General features: G+C 39.9%; 1 protein-coding gene across 1 annotated transcript in view; it reads left to right on the plus strand.

Moving 5' to 3' along the window:
• The first annotated feature begins 14,578 nt into the window (after positions 1-14,578).
• The window catches only part of LRRK2 (leucine rich repeat kinase 2), a 61,661-nt gene continuing 56,609 nt past the window's right edge, over positions 14,579-19,630 (plus strand). Inside the window, exons 1-3 of the mRNA XM_079304576.1 lie at positions 14,579-14,948; positions 15,041-15,126; positions 19,344-19,450. Of these exons, the coding sequence (XP_079160702.1) occupies positions 14,789-14,948; positions 15,041-15,126; positions 19,344-19,450 (353 nt within the window). The 5' untranslated portion in view covers positions 14,579-14,788. The remainder of the gene's footprint in view (positions 14,949-15,040; positions 15,127-19,343; positions 19,451-19,630) is intronic.

Here is a 19,630-nt window from a genome sequence, read left to right on the forward strand (position 1 = left end):
GAGAGAGGATGATGTTAATTGCATCTAAGCTTTGCAATGGAGCATGATGGCTTCAGAGCTGTGAATAAGCCTGGGAAATGCAGCATTTGTACACAAGGCAATGAAAAGGACCCTTAGGACAGAAACAGCAGCTGCAAAGAGAGGAACAAGTAGCATTCACAAAAATTAACTATTCATGAGATAAGTCATAGCCACAGTGTTGATGTTCAAGACCATAGAAACAAGTTACAGCTGAAATATGCAATGACCTTTCGACTGTATGCAGAATAAAGCACAAACGTACAAAGACCAAGTGAATTTTTGGTCCTGTGTAGAAAAAAATATTATTACAGTCTTTTTTCATCAGCAAATACATCAAACAAGAGACCAACTATTTACTTTTACAAACAAGAAGAAAGGTTTCAGATTTTTGTGAAGACATTCATAAAACCTCCCTGATCCTACCACAGCACACAGGTATGTTCCATTCACAAAAATGCTGGCTATTTTGGTCTGTAGCAGCATTAAGTTTGCTTCAAATTTGGCAACTGCTCAAATTTTGCTTACTCTGACTCCAGAAGAACAACTCTTCCTACAAATCTTACAAATTAACACATTTCTTTTTTTTTTTTTTAGAATTACTTTTATGCTTGCACTGTTTGCCAGAGCAATTGAAGCCTGTAAAATATCATGCTAGCATGGAATGGCAGCAGTCACTGGTTTTTCATTGTACATGTATATCCAAAACAAGTTCATATTATTCAAAGATGTCTTCATCAGCAGGAAATGCAGACCTGTCAGCAAATATATGTTGCTTGGAAGCTCTTGCAAATAAACAATTATTTTAATTTGTCAAAGATAATTCAACATATTTATATAGCAATCTCACAAAGCAATACTCTGATTATTTTCAGCAACTCCTGTAAGCAATCTGCACAGTGAGCATTTTTGCCCTAATAAACACTTTCAGGTCTAACACAAGAAGCAGAATAGAAAATTAAGAACTCAGAACCATGCTTAAAATAAAACTTCAGGTTTACCTCTGATGTTTAGAGAGGAAGTGAAAAAACAATGCAAGATTGAACAATAAATACAAGGTTAAATACAGGAATTATTGCAGCAAGTGAAGTGAGGCTGATCAATGAGGGTGAATTGCACAAACGTTTTAACCCTCTCTACACTAAGAGGATAATATGGATGTGCTAACATGGCACATTTAAGTCTCATCTGTGAATTTTTCAATTAGCAAATAAAAAAGAAGGAACGGGAATAATTTTGGCATTAAAAGCAGACTATATATAGTTTTAAAAAAAAATCCTAAAGAAAAGCAATCTGACAGAAACAATGCTAATATCAAATCACTGTCATCATAGATTTTCTTTTAAACATTTCTTGTAGCCCTAACCTTGAAAAATCTTATATTTGAATATTGACTATATTATTTTTTCTGCTTTTTTGTGATAATGACAAGATTTAGAATTTATATGATTGTTATAGAGATTTGGACAATCTGGACTGTTAGTCCATAGCCCACTAGTTGTACATATAACTGGTGCTCTGCTAAGTTTCATCTGCAGCAGAGATCTGTTGTATATTGATTTAATCCTAGCAAGTTAGAGCATATTTTTTTTCTGTGATTTCTGACTTCATCAATGGACCAATGGATTAATGGACAAGGGAAAAGCAACTTATGAATCTACCTTGACTTCTGAAAGGCCTTCAACACAGGAAATTGATCAGTATTTACAGTTGTCATGATCCAGATTTGGATATTTATGTAGTCTATGTTCCACAACAAATATTTTGTCCTATATACTTTATTTTCCAAAAATTCCACCTACAGTGGAACAATGAAAAAGATAGCTAATTACAGTTTCTTAAATCGAGCTAGCTCTGAAAGAGATATTTTGGAGGAGTTGATTGTGATATAAAGTGCTTCACAGTCTCCCTTTATGACTCTATCCCAAGTAAAAATCTGATAAATAGTACACTAAAAACCTTGAACAATCTCCAGGCAGGCAGAAAATAGGATATGCCAAAAATGGTTAAATCCAAAATCTTCCAGTGCACATATTTAAAAAAAGCTCAAAGCACAATTTTTACCAATAAAAAGACTAAAACAAAGCATAATTGATCTAGTAGGAATAAGACATTACAGCTATTTGTAACCAATGTGATCAAAGGCAGAAAAGTAAAGTTATAGTGGCAGTAAAAGGAATTTTAACATTATTTCAGTGTAGCAAGCAATACAGTCACATAAATAAATATATTTGTAAAAAAGTGAAATAATTTTAGCTTGTGAATATTAAAATGAACTCTCAGCCTCAAAGACTTCATAATGATTGCAAATCCATTGACACAGTACATTCTATCCACTGTTTTGTGGGAAAAGGTTAGCAAAATACAATTGCAAGGAGCTGCACGATACAAGGATTTGATTTAATACATGACAAAAAATAGGCAAAACAGTCTTCCAACTAAAAATGAATAACTTAAAGACAGTGCAACATATTTGGAAACCTCTGACAGACTGAAAGCAGTGCCAATCAGCAAGACTGGACCAGGATGTTGGATACTGTTGCTTGGCTGCTGACCCTGCAATTCATGTGACTGGCACAAAACCACACAGAATTAAGAAGCTAAATATTTGTATAACATAAGTGGAGATTATGACTTACTGAAATTTGTCAGCCACTAATACACACAGAGTAAAAGAGGAATATTTTTCTGCTCAGTGATTTTCATAAATATTTTAATAGCTTATAAAGCTTGAACTGTTTTTGCTTCACTGATACTTTAAAAACAGTCCTAAAAATAATAATTCACAGTAATCATCGGGGTTCAAAATTTTCCTTATGTTCATTTTGTCCATTTCTCATGAAACAAGATTGTTTTGCAGATAGAATGGACATTAGCCCTATGGTGCATGAATCTTGAGAGATCAGAAATGAAATGCAAATAATTAATGAAAGACCAAGAATTTTTAATCTACAGCTAAGGGATGAGATTATCCAGATGGAGTTTGGGACTGACCTCTTTTAATAGAATGGATATATTTGAGATTTGAGATTTGCAAATGAGCCATAACTGAGGAAAGAGAACTTTTGCAGTGAGAGAAGATTATAGTGAGGGGCCTGCTGTCAATGAGACTCTCTCTAGCACCAGACAAATTTTATTGGAACTAAAATATTCTGTGCAGAAAAAATGAGTTATTATCTGACAGTATTTATGAAGGTTTATCTTATTGAAAGTACAGTTACTGGCCAATATATTGACAACCCAGGCATTCATTCCTGTCACTACACTCTAAACTCAGGCATCTAAATATGGCCTAATTTTAGCTTTGCAATACTAATGTTGAGGCAGTATTCATCAAAAGGTTGAGGCCATAAATCAACAGTAGTCCCACTTCACTGATTACAGAAAGTTATAAAAGAAATAGAATGTCTTATTGCAGAGTATATTTGCAGGAGCCAAATCTCACTTTTTACCATAGCAGGAAGAGGATGCCAGACCTCCTGAAAGTGTTAAACACCAAGATCAAATACCCACCTAGAAATTCTTCAGGGAAATCACCATGCTTTGAATAGTAAAAGAAGTCTGTGAGGCTTCAGTATCAGATTCTTGCATATAGCAGACAAAATCAGCTCAAATAACACTGTTAAAAAGTACTTATGACTGAGAAATTAACTGCTGGTTTGTGTTGTGTGGTGCTATTGGCTGACTATCCAAGAGAAAACAATGCTGCATTTGTCTATCCCAACCTTCTAAAAGCAGTGGTGTTTAAAGACAATGACTACATCAAAACTATAGCTGATTTTTCAAGCAAGTTCAAAGAAATTTGCCAAGCAGTCTACAGATGGATTTCATGACCTAGTTTTGTGCATTAGGGAAAGAAAAAAAGAAAAAAGGAAAATAGATCAAATACAGACTTGCTCTTTTGGGGGATAAGGGGAACAGAAAGAAATAGCTCTGCTTTTCTCCTTGTCTTTGGAGGAAGAAAGGAAAAATAATTGCAAAGTACTTTGTCACTCACAACCTCATTCACCTTGAATGAGGCACATGAGCTTCTCACATGAACAGCTGCAAACTTTCTGAACCAGCAGCAGTTGAGTGGCACTTTGCATACAATTCCAAGACTCATAATAACCCCCAGCTGATTAAACCATTCTCCCATAGGTAACAGAAAAGAGCTCATACAAGCTGTGTTCATGTTACAAAATAATTTTAAGAGGCAAGCCTAGGGGAAGCCAGACACCTAATCTACATATTAAATTCCCCAGAAATTCCAGTGGCTTAGTCTAGAATGAAACCCCAGAGTGATTGGGAAAAGATAATAGCAGGGTTTGCTTTTCAGAAGTTGCAAGATTTTGCTAATATCACATCACCATGTCTGTGCCAATATATTTGTGGCTTCCCAAGCTCTGACACATCTCAACACCATACTCTAAGGCATCCTATATTCATCCTTTCCTTCTTGCCACAGTCACCAACTTAGCCAACTGCAAAGGGCCCTACCCATTACTTTGGGGCAGAGCCTGTCTCTGCAATCATAGCAGGGGAACACTAGAGCCCAGTGCTGCAGCCTAAACTAGCATCACACAGAAGAAAATGAGTAGTGAGCTAACACACCAGGAAGGATGGTCACATGCCTTGCCCTGCTATGAGGAGCTGTTTAATTGCAAGCAGATGCAGTGGCATTTGATTGTGCATGGCCACTGGTCTAAGGCCTTCTGCTGCCACTGAAGCTCAGGACTGGAAAGGGTGACACAGCCTCTGTCAGGCCCTCAACTTGACCAAGCTCTGAAAGGAATCACATTCTCCCAGTCATGCCTGCCTCCCTCTCCTCAGTGCAAAGCCTCTGAGTTTCCACAGTGCCAGACTTCTTCGGTCCTCACACCTCTTTGTTGGCCACCCACACACATCATGTGGGCCAGGACCTGAGCACTGGCTTGGGAACAGTCATTCCTGAAGCATCACTGCTCAGGTGGACAGGGCAATGACCAACACATGTGAAACCCTCATTTTCCTTTCTATTTAAGAACTCATTTGGGAAAAAGCTTATTTAAATTAGTATTTTTCCATAATGAACATCTGGCTAATTTTTTTCTCATTTAGCAACACAACTGAAAAAGGGACACTCATTTATTCCAAATAAATGTTTTGTTCCCTGTGATCTTGCAGAGCCTATGGCACAGTTCCCTTTCAAGCAGGTCCTACTGGAAGCTGGTGGACAGACCCACTACCACTGTAGGCAACCAGTCTCTGATATGACTTACAGGGCTGTTCAGTGGCTGAAGTGAATGCCAAATCAATTCTGAGAGAGGTTTAATTTTACTGGCAATACTGAGTAAAATAATAAGGACTTTGTACTCAGTAGTCTTGTTAACAGACTGCAAGTGAAAGAAATTAAATTGTACCCTTTCATTTCCAGAGTTGGAACATCACCCATGGATGTGGTAGGAAGCCTGCCAGAAAGCCAACCACAGCCAGTATTGATAACACCAAGATAAATGCACATTACAGCAAGCAGCTGTGCTACTGGGGATTGCACCCTTGGTGCCAAAGGCTCAGTTTCTTTCTCATGAGCACTTTGATACACATACCTTCTTTGGAAAGGGGCAAAAGCATGGAGAACTTGGCACACTTGCAATGAACATTAACTGAGATATTTGACTGACTTTGTTGTGGCTCATGGTTTTAATCTTCTGGTTAAGATAAGAAGAGCCAGTGTAAGCAGACTTTGTAGTCTGTCACCATAAGTGCAGGAACTACATAAGTGTGCTATGTTTACATGCTCTGTGTCAGTGAGAGCATGCTGAGCACACAATATACTGTTCAAAATAGAGCAATGCAATTACTGAAGAGATTGAAGTTTTCTAGTAACTGCAATGTAATTTCAAAACTGCAGTCATTTACACACAGTAGATGGAATTGTACCATTAGGAAGTTTATACACCTTAATGCTTTTCAAATCAGTTTAATAATGGTATATCACAGTATTTGACAGTGCCACAACAGTTTTTTTGTATCAGCATTGTGGGAGATCCAAGACAAGCACCATTAGGTGTAGCAACAGGGATGGCAAACATCTGGCCAAGCAGGAAGAGGGAGGGGACTGATGCTGCAGCTAGATGTGGCAGTAGACTTGACCTTCTTGCCACATGGATGCCTGGCACAAGTCCTGGCACTGGGGGATGCACCACTTGTGCCTGCAGCAATCTGGTGAAGGACTACAGGAAACAAACATGCCAATTCAAGAAATGTCTTAGGGAATAACAAGAGTCCTCCAAGGGACAAGAATACAAATAGAGAACAAAGATGGGAGAATCTGCTGGAAGTAGGACTGAGAATATGCAGAGTCTTTGAAGAAAAGAGAGATGCTAAACCCATCCTTGGAAAATTATGAACTGGAGTTAAACCAGAGAACTATTCTCTTCCTGTCCTGTTATTTGTTTCACCCTTGATTTGCTACTGGACAGAAATTCAGAATTACTGTGAAATTAGAATAATTATATTGCTTAATCTGAGAAGCATGCTGGTACACAAAACCTTGCAAAACTAATTACCGTGTTTGATAGAGTAGGTAATTTTTCAAAAATTCATGCAGTAAAACTTACTGGTACTAAAGCTGTTCCAATTATGAAGAGAGAAAATATTGAGTAGAAGCCTCTTGCAGTGACAAGAAACAAGTTTGAAGCACTTAAATTCTCAGTTTCTCAAGAAAATTAATGAAGTTAACACTAGTCCTGCTACTTTAACTGAGAAAATAATGAGGACAGGCCTTACCACTGCCATTGCTGACAAAGGCTAAACTAATTTCAATATTTTAAGAAAAGTACTTGGCTAATTAAGAGCATTACCAACTAGTACTCTTTAATGTTACTTTGAGAATGTTAGTAGATTGGAAATATTTTCTAGTTTGAAAAAGGCAATAAATAGATAAGCAACTAATTCAGAAAGATGTCCCCTTGGTAAAGGGAATGGAAAGCTTTATGCTATTTCAGTGGTAAGCTAGGACCTGCTATGGGATAGCTCAGCTATCACATATCAGTTACTTGATACAGCACCAGAACCCTTGGATAGACAGGAACACTGATTGTCTAATTGTCTATCATTTTAGCTACTTGCAAATCCAGTGAGTGCTACTTAGAACAATTTTTACCTTCAAACTAATTAAGTAGGCTATTGTAAAGAATTATAGAATTAAAGAATGCCTTGGGTTGGAAAGGGACCTTAAAGACAATCTAATTTCTCCGTGCTGTGAGCAGGCCACTAGAACCTGCCACTAGATCAGGTTGCTCAGAGCCCCATCCAACCTGGCCTCGAACACTTCCAGGGATGGGACAGCCACAGCTTCTCTGGATAACCTCTTCTGTGCCTCACCACACTCACAAAAATTTTTCTCCTAGTATATAATTTAAATGTACAATCTCTTTCAATTTTAAGCCATTCCCCCTTGCCCTGTCACCATATCCTCTTTTTAAAATCTCTCTCCCACTTTTTTGTAGGCTCCCCTCAGGTACTGAAAGGCTGCAATTAGGTAACCCTGAAGCCTTCTCTTCATTCTTATAAAGAAAATCACTTTGATTCATAACCAGCACAAAAACATGTACTGGACAGCAATGCATTCTCTGGAAGAACTAAAAACATCTATTAAACCTAAAAAGGCTTGCAGGAATTAGAAAGTTTATATTTTATCACTGGCAAACCCAATAAGAAATTTTTCCTATAAATTGCCAAAGTAAATAATTAAGCCATATGAATAACTGTCCATATAAGAGCCAAGAACCTTCTTCCTTACTAAAAGCAGTGTGATCAATCCACTAATAACTGAACAGACAGAGAGGGGGAAAATAATATTGCTGGATTAATATTTACCTTGGTGCCACATTCTTGAATTCTTCTTCAGGGATTTACACTCATTTGCATCCCCATCTTTATTTATACTCTTTATAAAAGCTGATGACAGATAGACATTATAGTACAATGAAAGAGACCCATAAAAATGAAATTACAAAAGATATACAAAACCCTAGACACAGGCAAAATGCATCATACATGGCCCTAAAAACCCACTGGTGCTGTACAGTAATAGCTACAGTTATTAAGAAAATACTTTAAAATGAAATAAGTAAGAAGTAAAATAATCCCAAGATGAGTGGTGCTACCCAGTCAGACACAGTGCTGGCCTCTATCTGGTGAGCAAATTCACTTCTGTATGCATTGTAGTGTCTATGCTATAAGGATGCAGCATGAGCAGAGGCAATACTTTCTAGCAGACCTAACATTATGAAGTTCACCATATTGCATAAACCAATGGCCTTATTATATCCTATTATATCCAAGGTCCATATATTTCAGCCACTCTGAGAGTGATGATTGCTTCATACTCTTGTTTTCAAGCAGTCAGTGCTGTTTTATCCTCAGCTATGGGAACCTCCTTTTTAAGCCTATATCACTTTGCTAGTTGTCATGGCCAAATGCTACATACTCTGGCTCAGGTGGCCCTGAACCCTCCTCCACCCAGCTCTCTTTAACACAGCCTTGAAGCCACTAATCCAGAAATCTAGGCTTTATATTACTCTTCCTTACAAACCAGCCACAACTACACTTCATAATTTCTCAGTAGAGGGGCTTGTTTTCTCTTTAAAGGTCTGACCAATTTCAGGTAAGTAAACACCAGCTCTTCAAGGAACTCATCTATACAATCCCCTGGGAAGCTTTATTCAGGGACAAGGAAGCAGAGAAGAGCTGTCAAAATTTTAAGAATATCTTAATAGAGCACACAAATTAGTGATCCCCAGGCACAAGAAATTTGGCAAGGAAGGTAGGAAATGGGAATAACTGAGTCTGGACCTGCTGGTCAAGCTAAGAGCAAGAAGTATGTACACAGGCAAAGGAGGCAAGAATGGGTAACCTGGGAAGAGTATAGGGATCCAGTCCAGTTGTACAGGGATGCAGGGGGTAAGGCCAAGGTGAAGTTGGAGCTCAACTTGGCAAGAGATTCAAAGACTAGCTGGAAGGGGTTCTACAGGGGTGTAGGGACTTTTTACAAGAACATGTAGTGACAGAACAAGAGGGAATGGCTTCAAACTGAAAGAGGGCAAGTTTAGATTAGACATTTGGAAGGAATTCTTTACTGTGAGGGTGGTGAGGCACTGGAACAGGGTGCCCAGAGAAGCTGAGGGTGTCCCATCACTGGAACTGTGCAAGTTGGATAGGGCCCTGAGCAACCTGCTCTAGTGGAAGGTGTCATTGTCCATGGCCTAAGGATCAGAACTCGATGGTGTTTAAGGTTCCTTCCAACACAAAACGTTCCATGATTCTATGAAGTGAAAGCTTTGTCCCTTTAACAGAAGCTGTTTAATCAGCTGGATACTGGCAGAAAACATCCTGAACATCTTCTTCAGTTTCTAATTTAGAATCACGAAGTGCATCATCAGCTATTCAGCAGGAAACAGCAGGAAAGCTTACTTGGGCTTTGAAGTACTCATCTGCTCTGTTAACATACAGACCATATAGAGTATATAGCAATGCAGTGTACCCTAAGGATGATGAGAGGGGAAAAGCAGGCAGAGGGAAGATGATTTTCAGGAAAAATAAAGGGCAGGAGTTTCAGGAACAGCCCTTCTTTTGAGGAAATCCGGATCTTCTCTGGCCTCCTCTATGAAAAGCATAGTTTCTACCCATCTTTGTTTAACTTAAAATGCCCACAGAACCAAAGGACCCACAGACCATTTACTACTGTATTAGAAGTATTCCCACCACTAGGTGTCAGCCCAATTTAACATATGCACAAATTTCTTTAAATAAAATAAAATTTTATTTATTATTGTTATATTTTAATCTTTTAACTACATAATGGAAATATTAATACATATTTGTATAATGCATAATATTATATAAATCTCATTACTTATACATACACTTACAACACTCAAGCTAACTTTAAGGAACATGCCTAATGACAATTTCAAAAAAGCATGTCAAATACCTAAAATCTTTTTGAAACAAATAAAGCACCTACTTTCAGAAAGGTGCATTTCATAGGATCATTTAGAGTGGAAAAAGTCCTTTAAAACCATTGAGTTCAATCATTAACCCAGCCCTGCCAAGTCCACCATTAACCATGCTCCTAAGGGCCACAACAACATGTCTTTTAAATATCCCCAGGGATGGTGAATTAACCACTTCTCTGGACTGTCCATTCCAGGGCTTGACAACCCTTTTAGGGAAGAAAATTTTCTCAATTTCCCATCTAAACCTCCCCTCACACAACTTGAGGACATTTCCTCTTGTTCTATCACTTGCTACCTGGGACAAGACATTGATCCTCACCTGGTTACAGCCTCCTTTCAGGCAGTTGTAGGCAGCAATGAGATCTCCCCTGAGCCTCTTTTCCAGGCTGAACACACCCAGCTCCCTCAGCCACTCCTCATCAGGGAGTGACTCCAGACTTTTCACCTGCTCCATTGCCCTTCTCTGAACTCACTCCAGCATCTCAAAATCTTTCTTGCAGTGAGAGGCCCAAAACTGAGCACAGGATTTGAGGTGCAGCCTCACCAGTGCTGAGTACAGGGCAATCACTGCCCTGGTCCTGCTGGTCACAGTATTTCTGATCCAGGCCAGGATGCCATTGGCCTTCTTGGCCACTTGGGCACACACTGGCTCATGTTCAGCTGTTGACCAGCACCCCCAGCTTCTTTACCATTGGGTAGATTTCCAACCACTCTGCCCCAGCCTTCAGCATTCCATTATTGAGGGGTTGTTGAGACCAAGGTGCAGGACTCAGCACTTGACCTTGTGGAACCTCATATGATTTTCCTGGCCCATCAATCCTGTCCAGCTTGTCCAGTGTCCTCTGCAGAGCCTTCCTACTGTCCACCAGAGCAACACTTCCACTTTGATGCCAACCTGACACAAACTGACAGGAAACACTTGATCACCTCATCCAGATCATTGATAAAGCTATTAAACAAATGGTCTAATGGTCCAAATACTAATTCCTGGGGAACATCACTTGTGACCAGCCACCACCTGGATGTATCACCACTCACCACCACTCTCTGGGCCCAGCCATCAGCCAGTTTCCTACCCAGCAAAGAGAGTGCCTGGCCAAGCCCATCCATTTGGAAGCTGTGAAGATGATGTATCTTCACATACAGAGAGCAGTGAATAAGTATGAGCCTATGGACAGTACTTAATCTTTTTAAAATTTAAATCCCTTATAGCTAAAATGAGAGCTGAAAAGGTCGAGGTAGAATACCTGCTCTGCCACTGTTTTCTGAAGCAATGAATTCATTAACACCACAGAGCCCCTGCTGGTTAAACATAAAAGCAGATGGACCATTTATCAGCATTTTGTCCAGGATGAATCAAATAACTGTCATATCACTTTTGAACAGGCTCTGTCTGAGCACCTTCTGTCATTCAAATTAACACCACCCCCTCTCCAGCTGCAGGGTTAAAACACACAGAACGGGGATATAACACTGGAGAGAATATTTATTCAGAGTATTATGCCTTCAGTGATAAATATGCATGGGCTCTTCAAAGCAGATTTGAAAACCAAAAAAAAAAGGTGGTTATAAAGTCTCATGTAATTAAATTTTCATTCTCCTCTCTAAGGGAAGCATGATGAGACAAAACTGAATATGAAAAAATGTACCTGACTGACATTACTCTCTGTCAGAAATAGATGGCAAAGGAGAGTCCCCAGGCAATACATAACACAGCCTCTGCAGCCTCACCAGGTGGTGTAAAGCACTGCAAATAAAAAAATGGGAAAGCAGGAAGAGGGGGGAAAAAACAAAAAAAGATGAACAAACAACAAAAACACCTCTCAGAAGACAAAACCAAACAAAAACCCATTCAGAACCTCCCCCACAAAAACCTAAACTCATTCTCACATACATTCCCCTCAAGAAAACCAAACAGAAAGAAAATCCAAAGAGAGTTCCACCCCCAAAAAGCCCAAATGAACTAGCAATGATCCAGGGAAAAGAACTGTTCCAGAAAAACACTTTTCTTCCCAGCAATGCAGAAACAACAGCCTACAGTCTTTCCTTGTACACAGCCTCCCTCTCCTGTCAAAAAGATGAAGTTTCAGTTCTGAAATGTACTTTTATCACATTGCAACATACATTCCTTTCACAGCTGACCCAGAATCTCTCTCTGCATCCTAATATCTCATCCTATAAGCACCATAAAGCATCTAAATCAGTGTCAACACCAAAGCTAGGAAAGGTGAAGAAATGAGGGACCTGCTACACAGCTGATAGCAAAGCCAATTAGAGATGGCTAATATATCAAGGACAGACTGAACTAAAACATGAAGTAGAAAATTTCATGAAAATGTATGTAGCCAAGAGGGGACAATGGGCCCAAGACAAGAAAATTATTTTCAGAAGAGACATTAGAGATGACTGAGAATAAAAGGCAAAAATTGCCCCTTTAAAAACCAAATCAGCCTAGAGCTTCAACCTGGATTTCATTCCTAAAACAAATCCTAGAAATGCGATGAACCTTAGATGTGGGCCATAACACAGACAAAAAACGTTTTTGTGGGTCTTCAGACTCAAATCTAACATTGTGTTCACTTAGCTTCTGGAAGGGTCAATACATCCTCCATTCATACATAACATAACACTGATTTCAAGAAAATATAGCAATATGCATTATTCACTAGATAATGAGGCCAAAGAAATTGTTGTGTCAAACCAGAAAACTATGATATGGAGTTATAGCCTGTGGCCAAAAAGAAATGGAGTCTCTGTCTTTGGAGGTGTTTAGAAAAGAAGACTTAATGTGACATTTAGTGCCATGGTCTAGTTGTCTAGGTGTTAGTCATAGGTTGGACTCAATGATCTCAAAGGTTCTTCTCCAATCCAGTTAATTCTGTGACCCTGTACAGTCTTTTCAAATGATGTACATATAACAACATGCTGCAGCAGACAGAGAACACTGAGACCCAACAAAAAAAGAACAATTAGTTAAAGATATGGAACCCTTTGTTGTAGTCTTCATGGTAAGTCATCCACACTCACTGATGGAGCATTAGAAAGAGGTCAGAAATATATAAAACTTCCAGAGCAGAAAAACATTTAAGAGGTGCTCCAGAGATAAAGTCCTTTGCCTTTTCTCATGCTCTGGTAGGAATGACATTCAGACAACTACACTTTACTATCAGAGCTCAATTTTCCTGCCAGACATCAATACAAGATAGGTCAGTCACAACTTCTAATCATTCTACAGATCATGCAGTGGTTTGGGTTGGAAGGGGACCTTGAAAACCACCTCATTCTGATCTTTCTTCTGTGGGCCAGGATACTTTCCACTAGACCAGGTTGCTCAGAGCCCCATCCAACCTGGACTTGAGCATCCCCAGGGATGGGACATCCATTTTTTCCCCAGGAAGACTGTGCCTTGCCACCCCTACAGCTAATAATTTTTCCCTAGTATTGAATGTAAACTTATTGTCTTTGAATTTGAACCCATTCTCCCCATTCATTCTGGGGAAGATATATTAATATATCTTCACTGGATTTTCCTAGAAAAATCCAGAAAAACTACAATATAAATGCTTGCCAAGACTACCTCATTCTTTCCATTCTCCTGTTGTCTAACTAATTAATATGCTTCAGAAGACTTTTGTCAAACTCTATCAGACTTCCAGAGACTTAGCAGAAGCTGACATCCTCTCCAACCAGCACTCCAGAGAACTGCTACCTGCAGAGGAATGAACCTTGGGAGATATGGTGCAAGATTGATACCTGAGAGGTACCTGATCTCTAGATGGTAGCTCCTGTATTTATTCAGGAACCTCAGAAACACTAGCACAGTTTTTTATTCTTTGCCAACATAAGTGCAAAGAAGAAGAAACATTAACTCAGGATCAAGCTGTCTAGCTGAGGAATCTACAATTGCAACAAATTATTTACTGAAGGAGCTACAAGTGATCCAGGACTTTGAGCCAGCTGTGAGCTGGAACAAGCACAGAGACTTCAACTACACAATATTTACAAGCAAGGTGGGTAGATGACACACACTGAAGATCTCAGGCATGTGTGGTTTCAGGCTAGAGTAATGTGGTGGAGGCCAAAAAGGACTGTGGTGGGCTGACCCCATCTGGAAACCAGCTTCTCAGCAAAGCCACACTCTAACCACCTCCTTATCTAGAGGCGGGAGAGAAAACAGAGCAAAAGGCTCATGGGTCAAGATAAGGACAGGGAGAGCTCACCCACTAATCACCATTACAGGCAAAACAGACTCAACTGCGGCAAATTAGTTTATTGCCAAACAAATTAGAGTAGGGCAATTAGAGATGGAAATGAAATCTTAAAACACCTTCACCTCAGCCCTCACTTCTTCCAAGGCTCAACTCCACACCCTTGCACAGAGCGCAGCCTTTCAGGGACAGACTACCTGAGTGCAGACATCGCACACGGTCACACACCCTCACCCCCACCAAACCCACCCACCCCATGCTGGCCGCCGGCCGGTTTATACACCGAGGCAGTGCTGGGCGGCCCCGGGTCCCTCTCGGCAGCTCCATTGGGCAGCAGTTTCGTCAATCACTGTGAGGGGAGCCGCCCGCGGGCGTTCCCCAGGGCGTACCGGGGCCGGGCCTCGGCCGTGTCCATGGAGCCGCGCCGGGGGAGGGGCCGGAGGCCGCGGCGGGGGCGGCTCGGGAGGGCCGGGTGAGGCCGGCGGGCGGCGGCATTGCGGCGGGACAGGCCCGCGCCCAGCCCGGCCCTGCGCGTCCCGCCGAGCGGCGGATGGGCACGGAGAGGGCAGCGGCTCGGCCATGGCCAGCGGCGGCCCCGAGGACGGGGAGGCAGTGGCGGGGGAGGAACAAGCCCTGAGGAAGCTGGTCGTTCGGCTCCAAAACGTCCAGGAGAGGAAGCGGCTGGAGACGCTGGTGCAGACCCTGAGCGACCTGCTGGAGCTGGCGGCCCGGCAGAGCGGTGAGCGCCCTGCCCTGCCCTGCCTTGCCGTGCCCTGTGCCGCCCTTCTCCGGTCGCTAACGCAGTCTCTGTGTGTCTCTGTCCCCTCACAGCTCCCCGGCTCTTCAGCGGCAAAAACGTGCACGTGCCCCTGCTGCTGGTGGTGGATCTGTACCCGGGAGCGGCGGGCGTGCAGCAGGTCAGGGCCGGGCGGGACGGGGCCGCTTCCCGGGATAAAAGTTCTTGTTCCGCTTGTTGATTTTTCCTTAACTTGCTGTGTGTCTCCTGGGCCGCTTCATGAAGTGTTCCGAAATGTAGAAGGGCGCTGTCACCGCTGGCATTTAAAGGGACCAAGCGTTCCAACTTACTGCAGGCGCCACTGGCTGCGTCTCTGTTTTTACCGGCAGAAGGAGGCGAAATAGAAAATAAAAATAGAGCCACATGAATGCTGTGTAATTGTAGGGTTCTAAATTACCAGTAAAGTTATCTAATATAATTTTGACGAGTCCATATTGAATTCTGCCATAGTTAGACAAACTTCTGAAAAGCAGGATTTTGTACTGTGAATCCATATATATGTAGCCGTATCCTTGAGACTTGTGTTAGCACAGTTTTTTTAAAGGTGGGGGGAATATTTTAGCTAAGAGTAAGTTCTGCAATTTAAGGTTATGCCTGCCTGCTCCTGTAATTTAACGTTGGCCCATTTGGACTAGGTGTGGCACTTGCATAATTTGATGTTTTACCTATGGTACAGCTGCCAGACTTGTCATATGAAACAGCTCCTTCCTGGCAGGCATATATTAAACTTCTGACTATGCTATGCATAGAGGATGTTTATAACATCCAGATTTCTCTGCATATCACTTGTTTGGGTTTTTATTATTATTAAGCCCGTTTATATGGTTACAATATTTTGGGCATGTTTTGGGGATTTTTCAATTCAGCTGGAAGGCTAAACATGAATTATAAAGCAAATGCCTTTTAAATAATAATATATTTTAATCTTTGGAGTTTGGGGATTTTTCTGTGTACTAGATCTTAGCTAGAGGTCAAAAACCCAAAATCCAGATTAAGTATGAAATTGTATACCTGTAGTGATTAATCTGAAATAACAGTGACTTTGGGTTTTCTTTGAAGACTAAATATTTGTTCAGTGTCTTAAGGTTTTACTTATTTTACTATTTGATTGTGCTTCTTAACAAATACAGCTATATGAATCAGCAATTGTTTTCAAGATAAAGCACTTAAGATATATAACAGTTTATAAAAGCTCTGCCCAGAAGTGAAAACATGGAAGTAAAACATCAGTCACAACAAGAAGTTGGTGTGAAATGATAGCACAAGACTCTCAGAAATGCATATGGAATATAGTGGTTAATTTTAATTTTAACTCTCATAAAATACCTCATTCTAATGCAGAATTTGAAAGTTAATTTTAATCTTCTACCTGCCTACATTTGCAGTCATACAGTGTTTCAGTTTAGCAGCTCTGGATCTCCTTTGCATTATTATGTTGTGTTGCAGTGGAAAATTCGTAGCCAGTGCAAAGCTCAAATCCCATCCCTCACAAAATGTTTTGGGCAGCTCTTCTTTCACATTCAGATGTGATGTTTACAAACATGCACACTATGTAAGTAGAGCTGTCTTCTTGCTTCATTCACTGCTATTTGTTTGTAATCTTTGTGAATAAATTCTCACTTCACAGCAGTGGCAAAGTAGTGAGGTCCTGATTTCAGTGCAGTCTCTTTGCACTATTAGAGGATTTTTTTATTGAATAAATAATTAATCATCCTCCTTTTACTGTTGGCATTTTAAAAATATCTACTCATAGAAGAGAATAAATACAGTCAGAAACATACCTGAAATGAGAATTTTCTTTACCTCCCTTCCTTAACTGGTTACAAAGCATTGTGGATTGCTGCTGTTCCACTAACTTGTACAGGGTTCATTTGCCCAGTAGATCAATATTGCAAGTACTGGCCCAAGTCAGACTGCAGGCATAAACCCTGCAGGCTCCTTCAGAAATTAGGAAGGTACTGGTGTGGAAAGCTAGTAGTTCCTATAAGTAAGATACATGTCTTTAAGTAAATAGAGCAGTTTTCTGCAGTTTCTCTGACGATGGTTGGAGTAGCTTAGAAACTCTAGAGCAAAATATGAGTGTTCTTGAGTAAAGAACAGTCAGCATAGCTGTATTGTCTTACGTAGATGGTGGGCCCTAATGTAATATAAATGAATTCATGCTAGCAACAAAAAAGGTCTGGTTTAAATATAATGACTTTCAGTGCTGCTGCCAACTTTTTCTGTATGTAAGGACTTGTTTACATCTTTATAAGGATCTCTTTCCTTTATTTCCCTTTCCTGTGACCTTTGGGATTTCTATTATTTAAAAGATCCTTGCTTTCTTACTTAAATATCAAACAGCTACTAAGCTCTTTGTTGTCTCAGGTTGTGATTTTAACATTGTAAAATAGACCAAATATCAGCAGGTCAGATGTTTCCATTGGTCTTCTCTGGATCCACAGTTCTGATTAATGTTTGTTGGTACTTGGAGTCCTAACAGTCCAAAGAAAAATGTTCAATGGGAATATAAAATTAATCAGAAACAGTTAATACAGAAAGGAATTTTCTAAAGTAATTAAGCAAGTTTTCATCAGATTCTAAATTTTATAAGAACAGTTAGGATGCTTTTATAAAGTGGGACTTCTAAAAATGTTTTCTAAGTTTATCAATTAATAGTCACCTCTACAATGGTTTTGAAATTTGTACCTGATTGACTGTCAGCAATAAACTCTGTTGTGCTTGGAATATGTGCTTGGAAAGCTAAGGAATTACATATCCTCATCTTGGACTGATGGTTACTAGGACTATTCATTGTACCTACACTTAGGGCTCAGTTATACAGACCAGCCTGAATGTCCATAGTAAGTGATTTGTAGTGTCATATAGGGCAAGGCAGCTTGCTGTTCAAGGAAGAGAAGTGCATGGAAATTGACTCACAATCAAACTCAATCTGCAGACGTTAGGGTTGTAATTGGCTTAAAACGTTTGTCTCTGCAGATCTAAACTGAAACAGAAACAAAAGTACTGCATGTATGGGCTGTGCTCACACTGCACCCAAGTTTGTGAAAGACAAAAGCAGAATTCCAGTCCCCAGGGAGCTACATCACCTTTTGCACACTCTACAAAGCTGTCAAGAAAGCTGTCTAGATTCAAACTTGTGCTGTTCGTGTGGCTGACTCTACATTACCAGACTTGTAATTCCATGTCTCTAGTCTTACTGATTGCAGGGTTAGGGATCATGCACTTTGTATGAACTTTGCTGTTAAACTCTTTGGAGGTAGCCATTTACATTCCTGTTGTTGGCTGTCCTGTCTTGACCTCTTTGCTTTATGTAACTCTTCTGTAAAAAAGTGATCCAGTTATGCATAGAGCCTTTGTGACATATTATCTTCTGCCTTGACTCTAAAAGCATAGAGGCCTGCTTCCACTTTTTTATTTACTTATAGGTTCAAGGAAACTCACATGCCTTGTTATAATTCCTTTCTGTAAAATCTGCTTCATCTTGACTTTTGACATTTCACAGTTCACTGATTTTCTTTCAATACAGAGGGATTTTCTTTCATCAGTTATTTCTTTGTACAGATTTTGCTTACTGCTTCCTCACTGCAGCCTATTCAGTCATATCAGCCTGTAAACATTCATAAGACAGCAGATTTCTCCAATACAGAAGATCAAAGAGGAGCATTTTTAGCTTTTTGGCATTATTTACAGACGTTTGAAAGTCAAAGAGTTTGCATAAGATGGAACAGGTAGTTATTAAGAACAAATACATTGGGTTTAGTTGTCTTTCACTCCTTATGATCTCAAAACTTCTGCTGCATTCCTTACATTTTGAAAGCACACAGTACTGAATGTTGATGGCAAGAATATGAAATGAATGGTAATTGTTTATGTATCTCATCCCCATTTAAAACATTGAAGTGCTTTAAAAACCTATACTCTATCCTTATGATTTGCAATTAAATGGCAAGTTCTTATGAAAACACACATTTTTCATTAAAGGTGAACCACCTGTAATAGTGCAGGGGTTTGTCCTGGCCAGTGATAACATACTGTGGAGCACATCATATGTTTCTGTCAGCAACTCATTAAACTTTGTGCCCTTTATTGTCAAGCAGTGATGAAGCAGATTGAGAATGATGTATTCCTGCAAGCAATGCAGTCAGAATCATTAACATATGTTTTACTTCCATGTTTTAACTTTCAATGCCATTTGTCTTGCATTAATTAACTTTTCCTTACTGATTTAGCTAGGTAACAGAACAGCTATCTTGCAAAAGTCAAGAATATTAGAAGACAATGTACAAGTTCTAAGCAGAATATCCATTCTAAAATAGCTGCATTTTTGTTTTACAGATGGGCTGGTCGCTTCTTTGCAAATTAATAGAAATTTGTCCAAGTACTCTACAAAACATAGCTCCTAAGGATGTTGGGAAGGACTGGGAAGTACTGGGTGTTCACCAGTAAGTATTTTGTATAGAAAGAGTTTGCCAGAATGTTTGGTGATTTTGGCAGTATTTATGCAATGAAATATATAAAATTATTATATCAGCATTTTTGTGCATTTCTTCAGCTTTCGGAATGTGGCATGCACAAATAGGGATCTTATCCATGTATTTAAGTACCTAGTGCAGAAAGTAAAG

This window comes from Erithacus rubecula, assembly GCF_903797595.1.
Source record: "Erithacus rubecula genome assembly, chromosome: 4".
Lineage (NCBI taxonomy): Eukaryota > Metazoa > Chordata > Aves > Passeriformes > Muscicapidae > Erithacus > Erithacus rubecula.